General features: G+C 38.5%; 1 protein-coding gene across 4 annotated transcripts in view; it reads right to left on the minus strand.

Annotated features, from left to right (window-relative positions):
* LOC131248757 (sphingoid long-chain bases kinase 1-like) overlaps positions 1-1,431 on the minus strand; it is a 42,684-nt gene extending 41,253 nt beyond the window's left edge. For all 4 annotated transcript variants that reach the window (XM_058249207.1, XM_058249206.1, XM_058249205.1 and 1 more), the window contains exons 1-2: positions 867-1,431; positions 406-771 (exon numbers count right to left, since the gene is read on the minus strand). In XM_058249207.1, the coding sequence (XP_058105190.1) occupies positions 406-771; positions 867-1,292 (792 nt within the window). In that variant the 5' untranslated portion in view covers positions 1,293-1,431. The remainder of the gene's footprint in view (positions 1-405; positions 772-866) is intronic.
* Positions 1,432-16,936: the final 15,505 nt, after the last annotated feature.

Below are 16,936 nucleotides of genomic sequence, written 5' to 3' on the forward strand. Positions count from 1 at the left end.
CTAAAATGGAGAAAGCACAATTCCAATAGTTAGACTAAACAGAAGAGGAAAGAAAAGAAAAGACACCTCTTCCCAAAAACCAGCAACCAATTGAAGAACCAGCATAGGAAGTAGCACGCAATGAGTAACAAATCTACAGAGGAATGCTCCTTGGTTCATGTTATTCATGGTTTTGCTGTCTCAAACTTACACAGAGGCTAACTCAAGCACAAATTCTCTTGCAAGGGGGTCTTAAATATCTCATATCATTTGGGGCTTGTTTTCTTTTTGATATAATATTATCTGGTTGACATAAGTTATTTTTATTTTTCTAATTGATGGATATTCAATAGAAATATTGCTACAGACCATAGAGAATTGAATGCATAATAAATTGACATTTCATTGGTGCCAATTGCAACAAACCTCAAAGATTGGTTCCACTTTGCCATGGAAAACTTTACTAGAACGACCACGTCCAGAATGTGGATTTAGTATCACGAGAATTTTAGGTGGACTTTTACATTTGATATGCTGTTCGGGCAGAAAATCACTTGCTATATCAGAACCCTGCTTCTTGGAAGACACCAATGGATGAGGTAAACATTTCACGAAGCACTGCTGATCTGCAAAGCCACTAACCCATTGAAGGGTTTCCACTGAATTAGAAGCCAAGAAGTGGAAGTCCTTTCGACTCCTCTGAGGCTTCAAAAAACAAGATAGGCCACATGATCTCTTTCTTATTGGGTATGCATGCACAGTAAAGTGTCTGAGACCAGCAGTATAAGACACCTGCCAAAGTTATAGCACCAAATATTTAAGTGTCATGAATTTGATGAGGAAACAAGAAGAACATAAACTTAGCAGTTCAACTGCAAAGAACTTACAGAAATCACTTCCTTGAGACACAGCAAATGAGATCCCCAAATGAATGCCTTGCTTGTGAGTTTTGCAACAATCCCATCCTGGTTTTTAGTTTCTGTTACATTCTCCACATTAGTACTTGAACTGGGGGTTCTCTTGTCCAGAATCAGCCTCCCAGAAAGAATTTCATATCCCAATAAGTCAGACTGCTCATCTCCGATGTCAATCCTATGCTCGTGGGCCTTAACTTTCACAGGGTCTTCACTGGCAACATTGGCTTCATTTTGCCTTGAACATTTTACCTTGCCACGTTTTTCTGGAAATACAACTGGAGAAGAATGCTGCCCAGTTGCTATCTGAGAACACCTAGTGCTCAAGCGACGAAGAGGGTGTTGCAGCAGCACTTTCAAGGATTTAACATTTTGAAGCAGATAGCTGGGCCTCTGCATCTCTGTAATACAACAGAAACTCCAACAACAGATGATTGCAAGACACAGTGTCTGACAATACCAACCTCGTCTGAGCTGTAGAGTAGATGGCTCCACAGATCCCAAGAGAAAAATCCAGCATATTACTAAAGCTTGCACAGTATGTAAGTAGAAAATTAATAATGATCCTAGTTATTGCTGTTGTTGTCAATTCTCAGATGAAAGTAAATGGAAGACATGGAACAATGAAATCTAAATATGAAAAATCAGTCAACAGAGATGCAAAAAAGGCAAAGACATGGAAATGCACAGAGAGAAGTCTGTCAGGTGCAATTTTCTTCCTTATGTTATGAATAAGTCTTATAAATGAGCGGAAAACAGAACCCTGAAAGTGATAGAATTGAAACATTAGGAAAGTGTTCTGTCCCATGGATCCTTCTAAGAAATATATTAGATAATTAGTCTGGGTTGAGAGGGCAGCAGTGAATTTCATCCTCCCAAAGAAGTGGATACGGATTTAGACAATATCTTTGACATCAACTGCTCACAGTGTTCATCAGTTAACCATGTTTTGTTGGGCAGCAGTGAATTTCACCCTGCCAAAGAAGTGGATGCAGATTTAGACAATATCTTTGACATCATCTGCTCACCGTGTTCATCAGTTAACCATGTTTTGTTTAACCAAGCTTTATGTTTAGCTTCTTACTCAGGTCTGAACACTGTGTTGTAGTTGCTTTTGGAGAGGTCGTCTATAATGCAGGGGCATTTTCACATCGGGCTTGATTGGGGTTGCCTCGGAAAGAGCGGATGGAAAGAGGAGGCCTTTGCTCTATCTGCTTCTTCCTCTTCCCAGGAATGAACAATTAAATAAAAAATCAAATGAAACGACTTTTCTTAGTCAAGGGAGAAATCCACTTTACTAAGAAACCGAAAACCATAATCAACGAAACCGAGAAACCCTGACGAAAGAAAAAATCAAGTGGGATGCAGGGGCACACTCAGGGTGGGTGGCCCATGTGAGACAGGTGGCTCGTGTGAAGTGGAACTCATGTGAAGTAGGGGGATTCGGCCGAGGTCCTAACCCATGCAATGTGGGGCCTGGGCTATGAGATAAAGAGATTAATTCGCCATGCTCTATCAGTTCAAGCTTTTAGAGCAAGTGGTTAATTGTCATGCATCAAATTGGTGTCAGAGCGGGAGGTCTCGTGTTCGAGACTCCTCGCTGGGGGTGATTAATGTATGGACATTTTCACACCAGACTCGGGTGGGGTTGCCCTTGGGATGTAGGGGCACACTCAGGGTAGGCGGCCCGTGTGAGGTAGGCCCCATCCATGTGAAATGGGTGGCCTGTGTGAAGCGGAACCCATGTGAAGTAGGGCCCACAAGGGGGGTTCGGCGGAGGTCTTAACCTATGTAATGTGGGACCTAGGCCATGAGATAAAGGGATTAATTTGCCATGCTCTATCAATTCGAGCTTTTAAAGTAAGTGATTAATTGTTCTACATCATTCTACCTCATCTATCGTGATGTTCTTCTTCGCGATTTAACTCTTATCATAACAAAAGGAAAAAGAAAAGGAATGTGTCTGACAAATAAATGGCACAACATGAAAATGGAACTGTTCGTTGTTTTATGTGAATGGGTGGAATAAAAGTTGCATCGCAAGCTTCGTTTAGGGCCTGTTTGATAAGTGGGGATCCATGGGAAAAGAAAGGAAAAGAAGAAGTTTCTTTTTGACATAATGTTTTTCCATGTTTGATTTACAAAGAAAACTATAGATTTCATGATACATTACACTTTTTCACTTCTACAATTCTCAAGCGCAAGATTTGACTTTTGAGGTAACATTTATGAGATGAATTAGAGATCTCAACTTGCAAATCAAACGTACCACATCAGTGGAATCCATTAGAATCCAATTCTCAATAGTACCTTGAGAAATAATCACTAAATAATGATTACAAATTCCTTTCTTCTCCCAAGACTTCCCACATATCGAACAGGCCCTTAAAAGATTAGGCTATTGACAGATGAAATGCTCTTACAAATTACTCAATGACAGATTGGTTGTTTGTCCATACTCCATATATTATATTTCAAAACTAGGAAGAGGACTTCTGGTCAGATAAGTGGAGCCATTTGTGGGTTCCTGTTGGAAATACTAGTTGTGTTTCATTTTATAAACATTATATTCCGTTGGCCCATTTCTCTGCTTCTGCAGATGCATAGTTAAAATCCTCCAAGATTCAAACCCAAACAGCAGACTTAGCTCCTGCAATTGCACGACCCTTCTAACCAGGTGCTGCTCCAGCTCCTAGCTGTTTATACTTGATAAAAATTTTAAGCAGTCGCTTCCCTGCTCCTGCACCCAAAGCTATTGCCGCTTTGGTTCACGCTTCGTGCAACTACAGATTGGCAATAATTAGGATATTTCTTCGCTTCATGATTATAACCATATGATATAGTTGCAACCCTTGGGCAGCCAACAACAACAAGCATAATGCCTGTAAGAATGTGTATTGGTTTGATAGTGTGGCCATCATCGATGTCATTTTTGAGCTACGACCCATGGGTTGAACGTCCCAACCAATGTGCCTGTGCAACGTTTGCACGATAGAGATGGACACTCCATAAAAATTGGTAGTGAATGGATTGTGCTGTTGTTCCTTGGAGGGTGAATTCATATGAAATCTGGACTGTATCCACCAATAGGCCACCTCTTGTATGGATGATAGACCAAAACTTTAGCAATAGCATGAGCCTAATTGTCCAATCGATAGCCTAATGGAAGGATGTTAAAATGGAATTTTTTTAATTATTTTTTATTTTAAGTCCATTAAGCAGCCATAGGACCATCCAGTCACATCGATTTTTGGACCATGGGATATCCAAGACATGACCCATCCATTGGATGATCCAGATGAATGAACATACATCAACATTTGATTAGTTTCACAGCTCAGCCATGGGTTGAACCTGAAAAAGATAAAAATTATAATTCATGGGGTTGAAATGTTCAGTCAAGAATGTGAAAAGAACAACTTGCAACTGCAAAATATCATCTTATACCTTCTCATTACGTTCTGCAACATTTTAACATATAAATAAATGAATACTTATTTCTGCTAATGAAATACATCATGAATACAAATTATCACAATCTGAAAACAAGAGAGAGAGAGAGAGAGAGAGAGAGAGAGAGAGAGAGAGAGAGAGAGAGAGAGTAACACTACCAAAATTTGATGACGTAGGAAATAAGATCAAAGGCACGAATTTTCTTAGACCCATACAATTAAAGTGTCTTCATTACTAAATAAATTACAAACATGAGCTAACGGAAACGGAAATGAAGATTGAAACAGAATGAGAGGAAGATCAGATTGAAAAGAAAACCTTAATCTCCGAAGCAATTTGAATTGAACAACTAAACATTTCATTGAAAAGAAAAAGAAAAATAAAATCAGCAAGCACGAGCACGGACCTGCAAGGAAGACACTGATCCAAACCAAAATACACCAAATCCGACCCGAAATCGTGATAGAAATCCGGAAAGATGATCGCTTCAATCCATCCCCGAGCTTTGAATGCGAGATCTACTTGAAGAACGTAAAAAACCCTATCTTTTGTGTGTGTGTGTGTGTGTGTGAGGGGAGAGAGAGAGAGAGAGAGAGGAAAACAAATGAGGCGTGTCGGACACGAAGCAGCGATGTTGGGTGCGTCAGAAAGCAAGGATTTGAATTTTCAGATTCTCTCTCTCTCTCTCTCTTCGGATTTTTTTCCTCGTTTTTCCTCTTCCCTCCCTTTTTTTTTTTCAAGAGGAGAAGAAGACGTTTAGACGTGGCGCCATGACTACCGAAACAGAGCAAGCGAAGCGAAGGAGGCGTTAGGGACTGTACGTATGTAGGTACAGAAAAACACCGGCCGAGGGTGATGGATGATACGCAGACACCTACAATTTCATTAGAAATTGCATACGTGGCATACGATCGATTCAAATTAAACTCTCCGAATTATCGGTCCATTTATCGTGAAAATTACGGTTAAATGAATATCTAACGACCGGATTGGTAGAGATATATATTGGACGGTTTAAAATGAAAAATATCCAGTAGTGTCCACGAAACAATCTTATTTTGGGCCTGTGACTTAGCTACAGTGCGTTCCACAATTTAGTTAGCTTAATTTTAGTTAATACGTCCCGTGTGTACAATTTATGAGTGGTCGCGTATTAAGCGTCATAAGCTTCCCGAGTATCACATAACTCGCCGCAGATATAATGTTGTAGGGTATCGTGGTAGTTTACCACCGTTTTCAAAATGATGGTGGGTCACCCATCGTACGCTCGGCATACATGTGCAGAAATAAGGATCGTCCAAATGTTTGGAACTGTTCGCATTGATTGGATGAACCTAAGCATACGATATTTCCGGGTGAATTTGGATTGATATCCGCTTCATATTTTAACTTTTTATTTGATATCCGACGGTTGGATGATTAAGGTCCTTCCATTAGCGGACTTTTTATGGGGTGCTCATTTCAGAGTGTACCTTACAATTTGGATGGTCTGGATTTCAGAATGTAGGTCAATTGGACGGTGGTCCAATGTATAGCGTTTTGATGGTGGTAAAATATCTTTGGATATTATAATAAAGCAAAGAAAGGGAAAGAAAAAGCAAAATCAATCCGTTCTAGAAGTTCAGGGTCCGCGGTGGAGACTAAAAGAATTGAACCGCCCCCACACGTGCCAACGCAGGACAAGTGAACGAGATCAGGCTCAGCATGAAAAGTCCGTTTTCAAACTCGAGGCTGGTACGCTCCCCGTGTGAGCCACACGCGTATGTTGATTATAGGTCTTTGGTGAATTCTCCATATATCTCATCCGTGGCCACCTGATGAGTGGATCAGGATTATGTATATGGCTAAGCTTGATAACCGTCCGTTTCTCATCTCTCACAAACGCACCTCGTTGGCATGTGTCGATTGGTTCACCTTTTCAATCTCTCAGTCGATACAATTGCCATAAGCATTCTTCGACCGTACATGTTTAGACGGGTGTTCACCTAAATTGCAATCCCATGGATGGTAGGTGAGCGCTTGCACATGTCCACGTCATGTTCTCGCATCAAATCCGTACAAAAGGTGGCCCCATGATGAAGATCGTCTGGGACAAAAATCAGGGTGGTCCACTCATCAGGCGGATCAGGTGTGTATGTTGAATCAGACCCGTTACTTATTTTCATCCAAGGTCGCCAGCCCAAGGAGGGAACCGCCTGACTTTTGGACGGGATTTTCCTGTGCCCCGGCCACAGGAAGTTCCTGTAGTTGGGAGCTATGTGGGGCCCACATGGATGCCCGTGACCAATCCACTCCGTCCATTAGTTTCTCAAGACTCTAATGATAAGAAAGATCCAAAACTTAAGTGGACCAGCCCACATGGAAAAGTGAGAACAGAAATGTCCACCGTTGAAAACTTCTCAGTTATTATAACTCAAATAAAATGCAGGCACAGATATCATTAGAGGTGGGCATGTTGGACCCGATCCGGCGGATCCGACCCGACTCGGTACCGTTTCGAACAGAACCGACGGTCTAGATCGGCCTGATCGAGTCTGTCCATCCAGATCCGATCATTTTTCGGATCAGGTTCGGATAGTGGTGTATCCGGACAGAACCGATCCGAAAATCCGGACCGAAAGGGTCCGACCCAACCCGACCTGACCCGACCCGGGATGTAAATATCCCTTTATTTTAGAAAATATCCTTATATTTTGGCTTTTCGTTTGGCGCCAAAAAAAAACCGCCCAACATACACTTTAGCGCCCAACTCTCTCTCCTCTATCTCTCTTTATATCTGTCTCTCTCTCTTTATACCTATCTCCCCTTTTCTGTTGAAGATGAAGGTGAGTAGAAGATTAGTTAGATATGCAGTAGATCAAATACCTCTTTCTGCTGTTAGATTTTGGAGACTTCTCTGTAAGAGAAATATACACCAAGATATGTTGGATAGCGGTGGACTGAAGAGAGAAAGAGGAAGAGACTGGTAGGATGGAAGAAGGTCAGCATATCGCGTTTGTAGGCGTCGTCTTGACAGCCAGACTCATAGACGGAAGCGGATTGGCAAGTTCTGTGGCTCTAATCATGAGGTATGTGTTATATCCAAACCGTCCATCTATTTGGCCATTTCATATTAAGGGTTGGGACAAAAATGAAACAGATCTAACCATTAAGTGGACCACACCACGGAAAGCAGCGGGGTATTGAACGTCTACCATTGAAACCCTTTTTGGGTTCACAGAAGTTTTGGATTAACATGAAATTTGTTTTTCCACTTCATTCAGGTCTTTGTGACCTTAAGAACGTATCAGATTGGATGGAAAATAAACATTATGGTGGCCCTACAAATTGTTTAACGGTGAAAATCATCATCTCCGCTGCAATTTATGTTTGGTCCACCGCTGCAATTTATGGTGTGGTCTAGATGATCTTTGGATCTAATTCATTTTTTCGGATAATGCTCTAAAATGATCTCTAAAACTAGATGAACGGTATAGATATGATAAATACATCACTGTGGGGCCATGTAACTTTGATCTCCTTTGGACCGTTCGTACAACTCGGAGCTCAAGGAGCGTCAGTGCTCGTCTTCGAGCGACACGTACCTAGAGCAGGTACGTATAGATGGGTGAGCTATATAACTTATATTAGGTGGTACTTCTTGGAGCGCACTGAATTACTATTATCGCACTGAGTAAACTCAGTTGGGCCCACCATGAATGCATGTAGTTCATCCACGCTGTCCATTCGTTTTGCCAGATCATTTTATGGTTCAACCCGAAATTGATGCATATACAAAGCTCAAGTGGATCATACCACGGGAAAAGGTGGAAGTATTGATTTCAACCGTTGAAAATTTTCTAAGGCCCTTAATGATGTTTATTTGTCATCCAACCTGTTCATAAGATCAGAAAGACATGGATGAAGGGAAAACACAAATATCAGCTTGATCTAAACCAGATGTTGTCACCAAGAATTTTTCAATGGTAGACGTTCAATTCACACTGCTTCCGGTGGTGTGGTCCATTTGAGGTTTGGATATACTCCATTTTTGGGATTATGCCCTAAAATTATGTTTCAAAAGAGATGGACGGGGTGGATACAATGCATGAATGCCATTGGGGCCCACAATGCATGAAAACTTTTATGGCCTACATAATGTTTTTAATGGTCAAAATTCATTTAACATTGTTTTCTATAATGTGGTCCACTTGAGATTTCAATATACTTTATTTTTTTTCTAATGACTTAAAATGATCTATAAAAATAGATGGAGGGCATGGATGAAACACATACATCATGGTGGGGCCCACTGAGCACGGACGTTTGGTGGCAAGGGGAGTAGCCAGTTCGTTTCCAGACTTCCAGTACAGAGTACAACTGTACTACGTCTGCCCTCTCGAGCTGCAGGTGCTCCTCGAGCTCCGTGCTGTACGAACGGTTCAAAGGAGATCAAAGGTATGGGCCCCACGGTGATGTATTTATCATATCTACACCGTTCATATACTTTTAGAGATAATTATAGAGTATTATTCCAAAAATATATAATATCCAAACATCATGTGGCCCACACCACAAATAGTATCATAGAATAATTTTTACTGTTAAACCATTCGTGTGGTCCACTCGATAGTTAAATCCATCTTATTTTTCGTCTTAAGCCTTAAGACAAGCTTGGAAAATAGATGAACGGTTTTGATATAACACATACCCTATGATTAGATCTATAAGCCTTGCTCACTTGGATTAAGAAATCCCCCTGTAGAGCTCAGCTTGCGTTAAAGGCAAGTTGTTTGATTTCGTGCACTGCACGTGAAAGATTCGATTCAATAAAAACGTTGGACACGGTTGATTGAAAATTTTTTCATAGCCATGTGAGGCCCACCTTGATGTGTATATTTTATCTAAGTCGTTCATCAATTTTTACATATTATTTTAGCCATTGAGTACAAAAAGTAAGTATATTAAAGGTTAAAGTAGACCACACTACATGAAACAATTTAATTAAATTTATATATTCGAATTCTACCAACCGAATCAGACTCGGTTTTCCTAACCGAGTCGGACACTGTTCGAGTCACAGAAACCCTGCATCGGATCTGTCCGAATCATGTGGGCCAGATCCGGGCACGGATCGGATCGGATTCGGGTCAAGCATGTGGAATTTCAGATCTAGTCGAGTTGAACCTAATCCGATCCGAACAGGACCGGTGCCCAGCTCTAGATATCATACTGATAACTTTTGTGGACCCACAAAGTTTCCGATGGATCGTGCAATCCCGGTGTGGTATGAGTCACCCGAGTTCTGAGTTCTGGATCCGCCTGATTTTTGCGCTCTGTACTATGAAAGTCAGCGGGTTGGGTTGGGAAGTTGGTTGGGTAGAAATATGCTGATATTTTCATTATTATATTAGTCAATTATATTTTCAATGCATGTCTTATTTTTTGTACCTATAATTTTATTAATTATATATATAGTTATTTATAGTAAAGAAGTTCATTTTTTAAAAACAAACAAGCCTTTTTTTTTCTTTTTTTTTTTTTTTAGGGTTAGCTTGTTAGTACACACCCGTGTAGTACACACACTCCATGTTAGCCACCCCTACTAGGAATCGATACCAAGACCACAAGTGTTGAAACGAGGTATCTCCACTCAGTCTGCCAGTTGAGCTATGGATCTGGGTGTAACAAACAAGCTAAAATATAGGACTACTACTCCTTTAAAAGTCATATTGTGTATCAAGAAATCTATTTGCGAGAGAGAAATTCGGTGTATCTTGTTAGGTTGAGTCATCGAAAATGACGTGTACAAATGAAACCTAACGATATTGGAATTTTCTATGCCTTTAACATAGACAATCCACACTCGATTATAATTAATTTATAAGAAACTTATATATTGATCGGGTTCGGGTTGGGTCGGGCAACCCAAGACCTCGACTGGAGCATAACCCAAGTTTTATCGGGTTGGTGTTTGTTTGGCCCAAGCCTGAGATCAAACCCAATACATCCTGTCCAAGCCCAACCCAATGTCGGGTCGGTCACAGGTTGAACCGGCCAAACTTTCAGCCCAACTCGGTACTATCGTGGTCTTGAGAAGCTAATGGACACAAGTCGATTTGTCACATGCATCTCCATGGTCCTACGTACCTTTCGAGGGAAGCGGATTGCGTAGTGAGGAACTCACTATGGTCAGCGTACTAAGTATACTTTGTGAGGTCCACCATGATTTATGTATTTTATCCACTCCATCCATCCATTTTATCAAAAAAATTTAGGGCTTGAGCCCAAAAATAAAGTATATAAAATGTTCAAATGGACCACACCACAGGAAACAGTTGAATTGAACATCATCTACTATTGAAAATTTCTTGGGGGCCACAGAAGTTTTGGATCAAGCTTATATTTATGATTTCCCTTCATCTATGTCTATATGATTTTATGAAGAGGTTGGATGACAAATAAACATCAATGTGGGGCCTAGTAAGATTTCAACGGTGGAAATCATTATCCCTGCTGTTTCCTGTGGTATGATCCACTTGATCTTTGGATATGCTTCAATTTTGGGCTCAACCCCTTAAATTAGATCAAAAAACGGATAGACGGTGTGGATTGACCACATACATTCAAGGTGGGCCCAACTAAGTTTACTCAGTACGATAAGAGAGTCCTGAGTAACTCAGTACGCAATCCGATTTTGCTTCCGGGGCATAGGCAATTAGCGTCCCTTATTATTGTGCCAGGTAAGCTTCATGTGAGGCCTAGATGCTGTCAGCATATGATACGCTCTTAGGCATGGACTAATTGCATGTGAAGTTCACGTGGAATGAGTTTTGGCCGCTGAAGTATTTGTATGATTCTGGATATGCACAGTATCTCCGTTGGTCCTCAAATTTGGTCCCGCATAATACATGTAATAGTTGCAGCCATATTAAAATTTGTTGGGTTTAGTTCAAACTGTTGTAAAAATGTTGATTAAAAAATATATATATTAATATATATATATATAGAAAATTTTGCAAAAAATTATGTTTTGGTGTTTTTGGGAATAGTTTCACGTTGGAAAAGAGGAAGGAAAAAATTGAGTTTATATGAGAAAGGTGGAGTACTACAATGCTTATTTCGTTGGTCCGTAGAGTATCAGGGCTTGCGTTCGCACTAGAATACATGCGTGTTCGCTCGAACACGGGCTCAGTGTGAGGGCATGGGCATATGAGGTAGTGCGCCTATAGAGGCGCTAGTGGCGTGGGATAAGTACCAGTGGTTTGAATGAGACCTGTGTGACTTTTGTAGAGGCTGGAAAAACTAGTTGTTGTAGTGAGGTGTAACTCCTCATGCACATTAAGTTTGACTATGCAGAAACTGATGCATGTGACTAGCCCAACAATTATAAATGGCTAGCCAGTGAGTCTAAACGGTCAGCATGCAACACAGTTGTTACACCACATGCACAACGGTCAGAAACTGCCAATAACAGTTAGTTTCTCACCAACAGCTAGAAAATGGTCACATGGGTTAGTGGCCCTAGATCAAAACGGTAAACCACCCTATCCTATATAAACAATGCCTGGATGGTTTTCAATCCATCACAAACACTCGAACCATACTCATACAAACCACCAAGAAGAGCAACCAGCATACTCTAGCAGTCAGCAAGGTTCATTCGAACCTTAGACAGGAGAACTCAAGGAACAGACCAATGCAGTGGTCTAAAATTCATCAATTTTCTTTCTGATTCCGATTTTTTTCCTTTTTATTTATCTACTAGAAATTTGTGTACAGAGTTCCATTGGTAGATCTTCGTATTTGCTGAATGTAGATCCATACCCAGGCTCGTTGAATCCTAGAAGTTGTTAGCATGGAACCTTTCAGCATTCTCAATCTGATTGAGAAGGGGCAAATAACGCTTTAAGGATAGTGTTCTCATACGTGCTTTCCGCCTATCCTGATATTTTCGGTTTATCCATTTATAGAAAATATAATTTTTGAATTATTTTTCCAACAATCTTAAAGTGTTATTTGATGGAAATTGAAAGCGTATCATCCATCAAACTGATGAAGCAGGATTTGATTCGTCTTGATTGGTTCGATGAAACCAACTTTACAAGGTGGCAAGACAAGATCAAGTTTCTTCTAACAACCTTAAAGATCTATTACATTTTAGATTCAAATCTGCAAACGCTGCCGAAGCTACTGACGAGTACACACCTGAATAGATTGTTGCCTGCAATAAACGAGCTAAAGATGAACTTTGTGCTGTGGACACATATTGAATACGCTCTCTAACCATTTGTATAATCTATACACACAAACATCTTCTGCAAAAGAAATTTGGACCATCCTGGAGTTCAAATACAAAGTTTTTTTTAAAAAAGATACCAACAAGTTTCTGATAGCCAGGTACTTTGACTATAACATGGTATATAATAAACCGCTGCTGCCTCAAATCCAAGAATTGCAACTAATAGTGAATAAAATCAAGGCCATTAAAATTTATCTTCCTGAGTTATTTCAAGTCAGGACTATTATCGCAAAGTTGCCCCCGATGTGAAAAGACTATAGAAAGAAGTTGTTGCATAAGACTAAACACACTGGAACAGATCCAGAAACATCTTCGAATTGAGAAAGAATCCCGCAACCACGATAAAAAGACTGAAAATGAGAATTCCTTGTTCAAAGTACACGCAGTAGAGAATACTAATAACAAGAATCCCGAGAATGACGATTCCCTGAAACCTAATAAAGGAAAATTCAAGAAAACTCAGAAGAAGAACGGAAAGTTTAAAGGCCCTTGTCATGTCTGTGGAAAAATCAGTCATTACGCTTGACTTTGCCGATATCGAAAATCGAAAAAAGAAGCTAGTGCAGTAGAAGGTGATATAGTGGCAATGATCATTGAAGTGAATACAATCTAAGGAAAAGTTCTCAGTTGGTGGTACGATACTGCTACTACCATACATGTCTGCTACAACAAATCAGTCTTTAAAACCTATGAGGAATTGACCATTAGTTAATAAATTCAAATGGGTAATGAAGCCCGATTGAAAGTTGTTAACAAAGGAGCTGTTGAATTGGTATTTACTTATGGGAAGAAAGTAATTATAATAAATATACTGCACGTCCCAGACATGAGGCAAAACCTAATTTCTGGGGATCTTCTAGGAAAACCTGGAATAAGGGTGGTGTACGAGTCAGGAAAACTGATTCTATCTAAAAATAAGAATTTTGTTGGAAATAGATGTGCTTGAAATGGTATGATTAAGTTTTCATTGAATGAAAGTAGCACTTCTGCATATATGGTTGAATCTGTTGGACTATGACATGATAGACTAGCACATATAGGAAATAACACTTTAAAATTCATATTTAAGAATGGCTTAATCTCATGCACAGATAATGAAAACTATAAATGTGAAGTGTGTATACAATCCAAAATGACAAAGAAATCTTTTTTTAGTGTCAAGAGATCATCTCAAGTATTGGATCTTATGTACATTGATATATGTGAGTTAAATGACATTCTTACTGGTGGAGGAAGATGTATTTTATAACATTTATTGACGATTGTTCTAAATATGTTTTTATATACCTATTAAAGAGCAAAGATGAAGCGCTAAACATGTTTAAAGTATACAAAGAAGTAGAAAATCAATTAAATAAGAAAATAAACATTCTCCATAGTGATAGAGGGGGAGAATACTTTTCAAATGAATTCTCTAACTTCTGTGAAGAACATGGATTAATACACCAATGTACTGCACCATATACACCGCAACAGAATGGTATAATAGAAAGGAAAAATAAGACGTTAGTAGAGATGGTCAACTCAATGCTAATATAAGCAAGGTTACCACTTAGTCTATGGGGTGAGGCACTGCTTGTAGCATGTCACATATTAAATAGAATTCTCTCTAAGAAATATAAAACATCACCATATGAAATATGGAAAGGTAGAAAACTTAACCTAAGATATCTTAAAGTGTGAGGGTGTTTTGCATATTGTAGAACTCTTAATTTCAAATGAACCAAGTTAGGAACCATAGTTATTAAGTGTGCCTTCGTAGGGTATGCACAAAATAGTAAAGCATATAAACTCCTAGATCTAGAGTTTAACACCATTATAGAATCAAGAAACATTGAGTTCTTTCAGAACTCACTATCCTTGGAGTCAAGGGATAATGAAGTTCAAACTCATAACAGAAAACTAGTGAGTATAACTCCACAAGTAGTGGAAGCTCCAAGTGAACCTCATAAGAGTAAAAGAACAAGAATAGAGAAGATTCTAGACGATGATCATATAGACTCTCAACGTATCTTTTTCCATCTTGTAGAAGAAGATAGAAAAAATGTTATAAGAAAAATTCCTATAGTAATGACTATATAAGATGACCCTAAAACATATAATGAGGTTATGACTTCTAGATACTCAACTTTCTGGAAAGAAGTTAACAATGATGAAATGAAATCTATAGTGTCAAATCAAATATAGGAACTAGTCAACTTACGTCTGGGTTCTATACCTATAGATTGTAAATGGGTATTTAGGAAAAAATATCACACTGATGGGACTATCCAAACCTTTAAAGCTAGATTAATAGCTAAGGATTTCAGAAAAAAGAAGAGATAGATTATTTTGACACATATCCTCGTGTAGCTAGGATAACATCCATTATAATTTTATTTGCGCTAGTTTTTATACATCTTCACATCTACCAAATAGATGTAAAGACTGCATTCCTAAATGGTGACCTCAATGAAGAGGTATACGTGGAACAACCTTAATGATTTGTTCTACCAGGAAATGAAAATAAAGTTTGTAGATTAATTAAATCTTTCTAGAAATTAAAACAAGCACCAAAACAGCGGCACGAGAAATTTGGTTAAAAAATATTATCTTATGGTTTCATACATAATGTACCTGATAAATGCATATATTCTAAAGTTAATGGTAGTTGTATAATTATTATTTGTTTATATGTTGATGACATGTTAATAATTAGTAATAAAATGGAAGGTATAACTGAAACAAATAGATTTCTTTGTTTCGTATTCAAAATGAAGGATCTTGAACATGTAAATATCATCCTAGCTATCAAAGTTAAAAAATATATTGGAAGTTACGCTTTGTGTCAATCTTATTACATTGAAAAGATACTAAATAAGTTTAATCATATAAATATAAAAGAAGCAAAACCCCATTTGATCCAAGTATCAAACTGAAAGAGAACAACGGAAGAGCAGTTACACAACTAGAGTATGTGAGTGCTATAGGCAGTCTTATGTATGTTATGTAATGCACTGGACTAGATATCGCATATGCTATGAGTAAACTTAGTAGGTTTACTAGTAACCCTAGTGTGGAACATTAGAATGTTATCGGTAGAGTCCTTGGTTACTTAAAAGCATCCAAAGACCTAAAGTTATATTACTCAGAGTTTTCCACCGTATTGGAGGGATATACGATGCGAGATGGATATCAAGTGCAGGGGACAACTAGTCTATTATAGGGTGGGTATTCACCCTAAGAGGTGTAGCTATATCTTAGAGATCCAAGAAACAGACCTACATAACACACTCGACTATGGAGTCTGAATTTATAGCTTTAGCTGCAACGGGCAAAGAGGTTGAGTGGCTAAGGGATCTTTTATTGAAAATCCCTTTTTGTATAAAGCTTATACTGGCTGTGTCACTACATTGTGATAGAGAAGCCGCATTAGTTGACATTACAACAACACTTATAATGGAAAGTCTAGACATATAAGTTTACAACATGATTATGTGAGATAATTGATTCGAGATGAAATCATTCTAATTTTCTATGTGAAATCAAGCAATTACTTAGTTGACCTTTTTACTAAACTTCTAACGAGAGATGTAGTAAAGGCAACATCTAGAGAGATAGGGTTGAAACTCTTTAACCAAAGTTCCATCAGTATAGTAACCCAACCTAAAATAAGAAAATCTTTAATTTTGGGTTTAATGGGTAAAAATAAGTTACTGATATGTGAAAGTTTCAACACTAAAATTATATACAACCTCATCCATAATAGATAAGTGCTGAGCGTTATAAAGGAGGGATGAGTCTTAGAACTCTTAATGAAATCTAGTCTAAAGGACAAGTGTCTTAATAGTAACGAAGACACTAGAACGGTTTTACCTATGTGGATGTAGAGATTGTGTCGTCTCTCACGAGAGTTGGAGTTTCTTTCAGGATCGTTCATGAAATAAGTTAAGCACATAACATTAATTGTGTTGAACAAGATTGTGAGAACTTTAATAAATATAAAAGTGAATATGTGTGTAGTTTATTCGGCTCTATTATCTATGAATAACTGGTTCAACGCTGCAGCTACTAGTAATTTAAATAGAGCTTTGAGATACTTACATTAAAGAAATATTCAAATCGAAAGATATATTTATATATACATATAAGCTGTTTCTATTCTGACAGATATTTTTTTTGAAAAAAAAATCTATGTTCAATCAAGTAGGGGATTGTTGTAAAAATGTTGATTAAAAAATATATATTTTAATATACAAAAAAAATATAATTTTGCAAAAAATCATGTTTTGGTGTTTTTGGGAATAGTCTCACATTGGAAAAGAGGAAG

Source organism: Magnolia sinica, chromosome 6 (assembly GCF_029962835.1).
Source record: "Magnolia sinica isolate HGM2019 chromosome 6, MsV1, whole genome shotgun sequence".
NCBI lineage: Eukaryota > Viridiplantae > Streptophyta > Magnoliopsida > Magnoliales > Magnoliaceae > Magnolia > Magnolia sinica.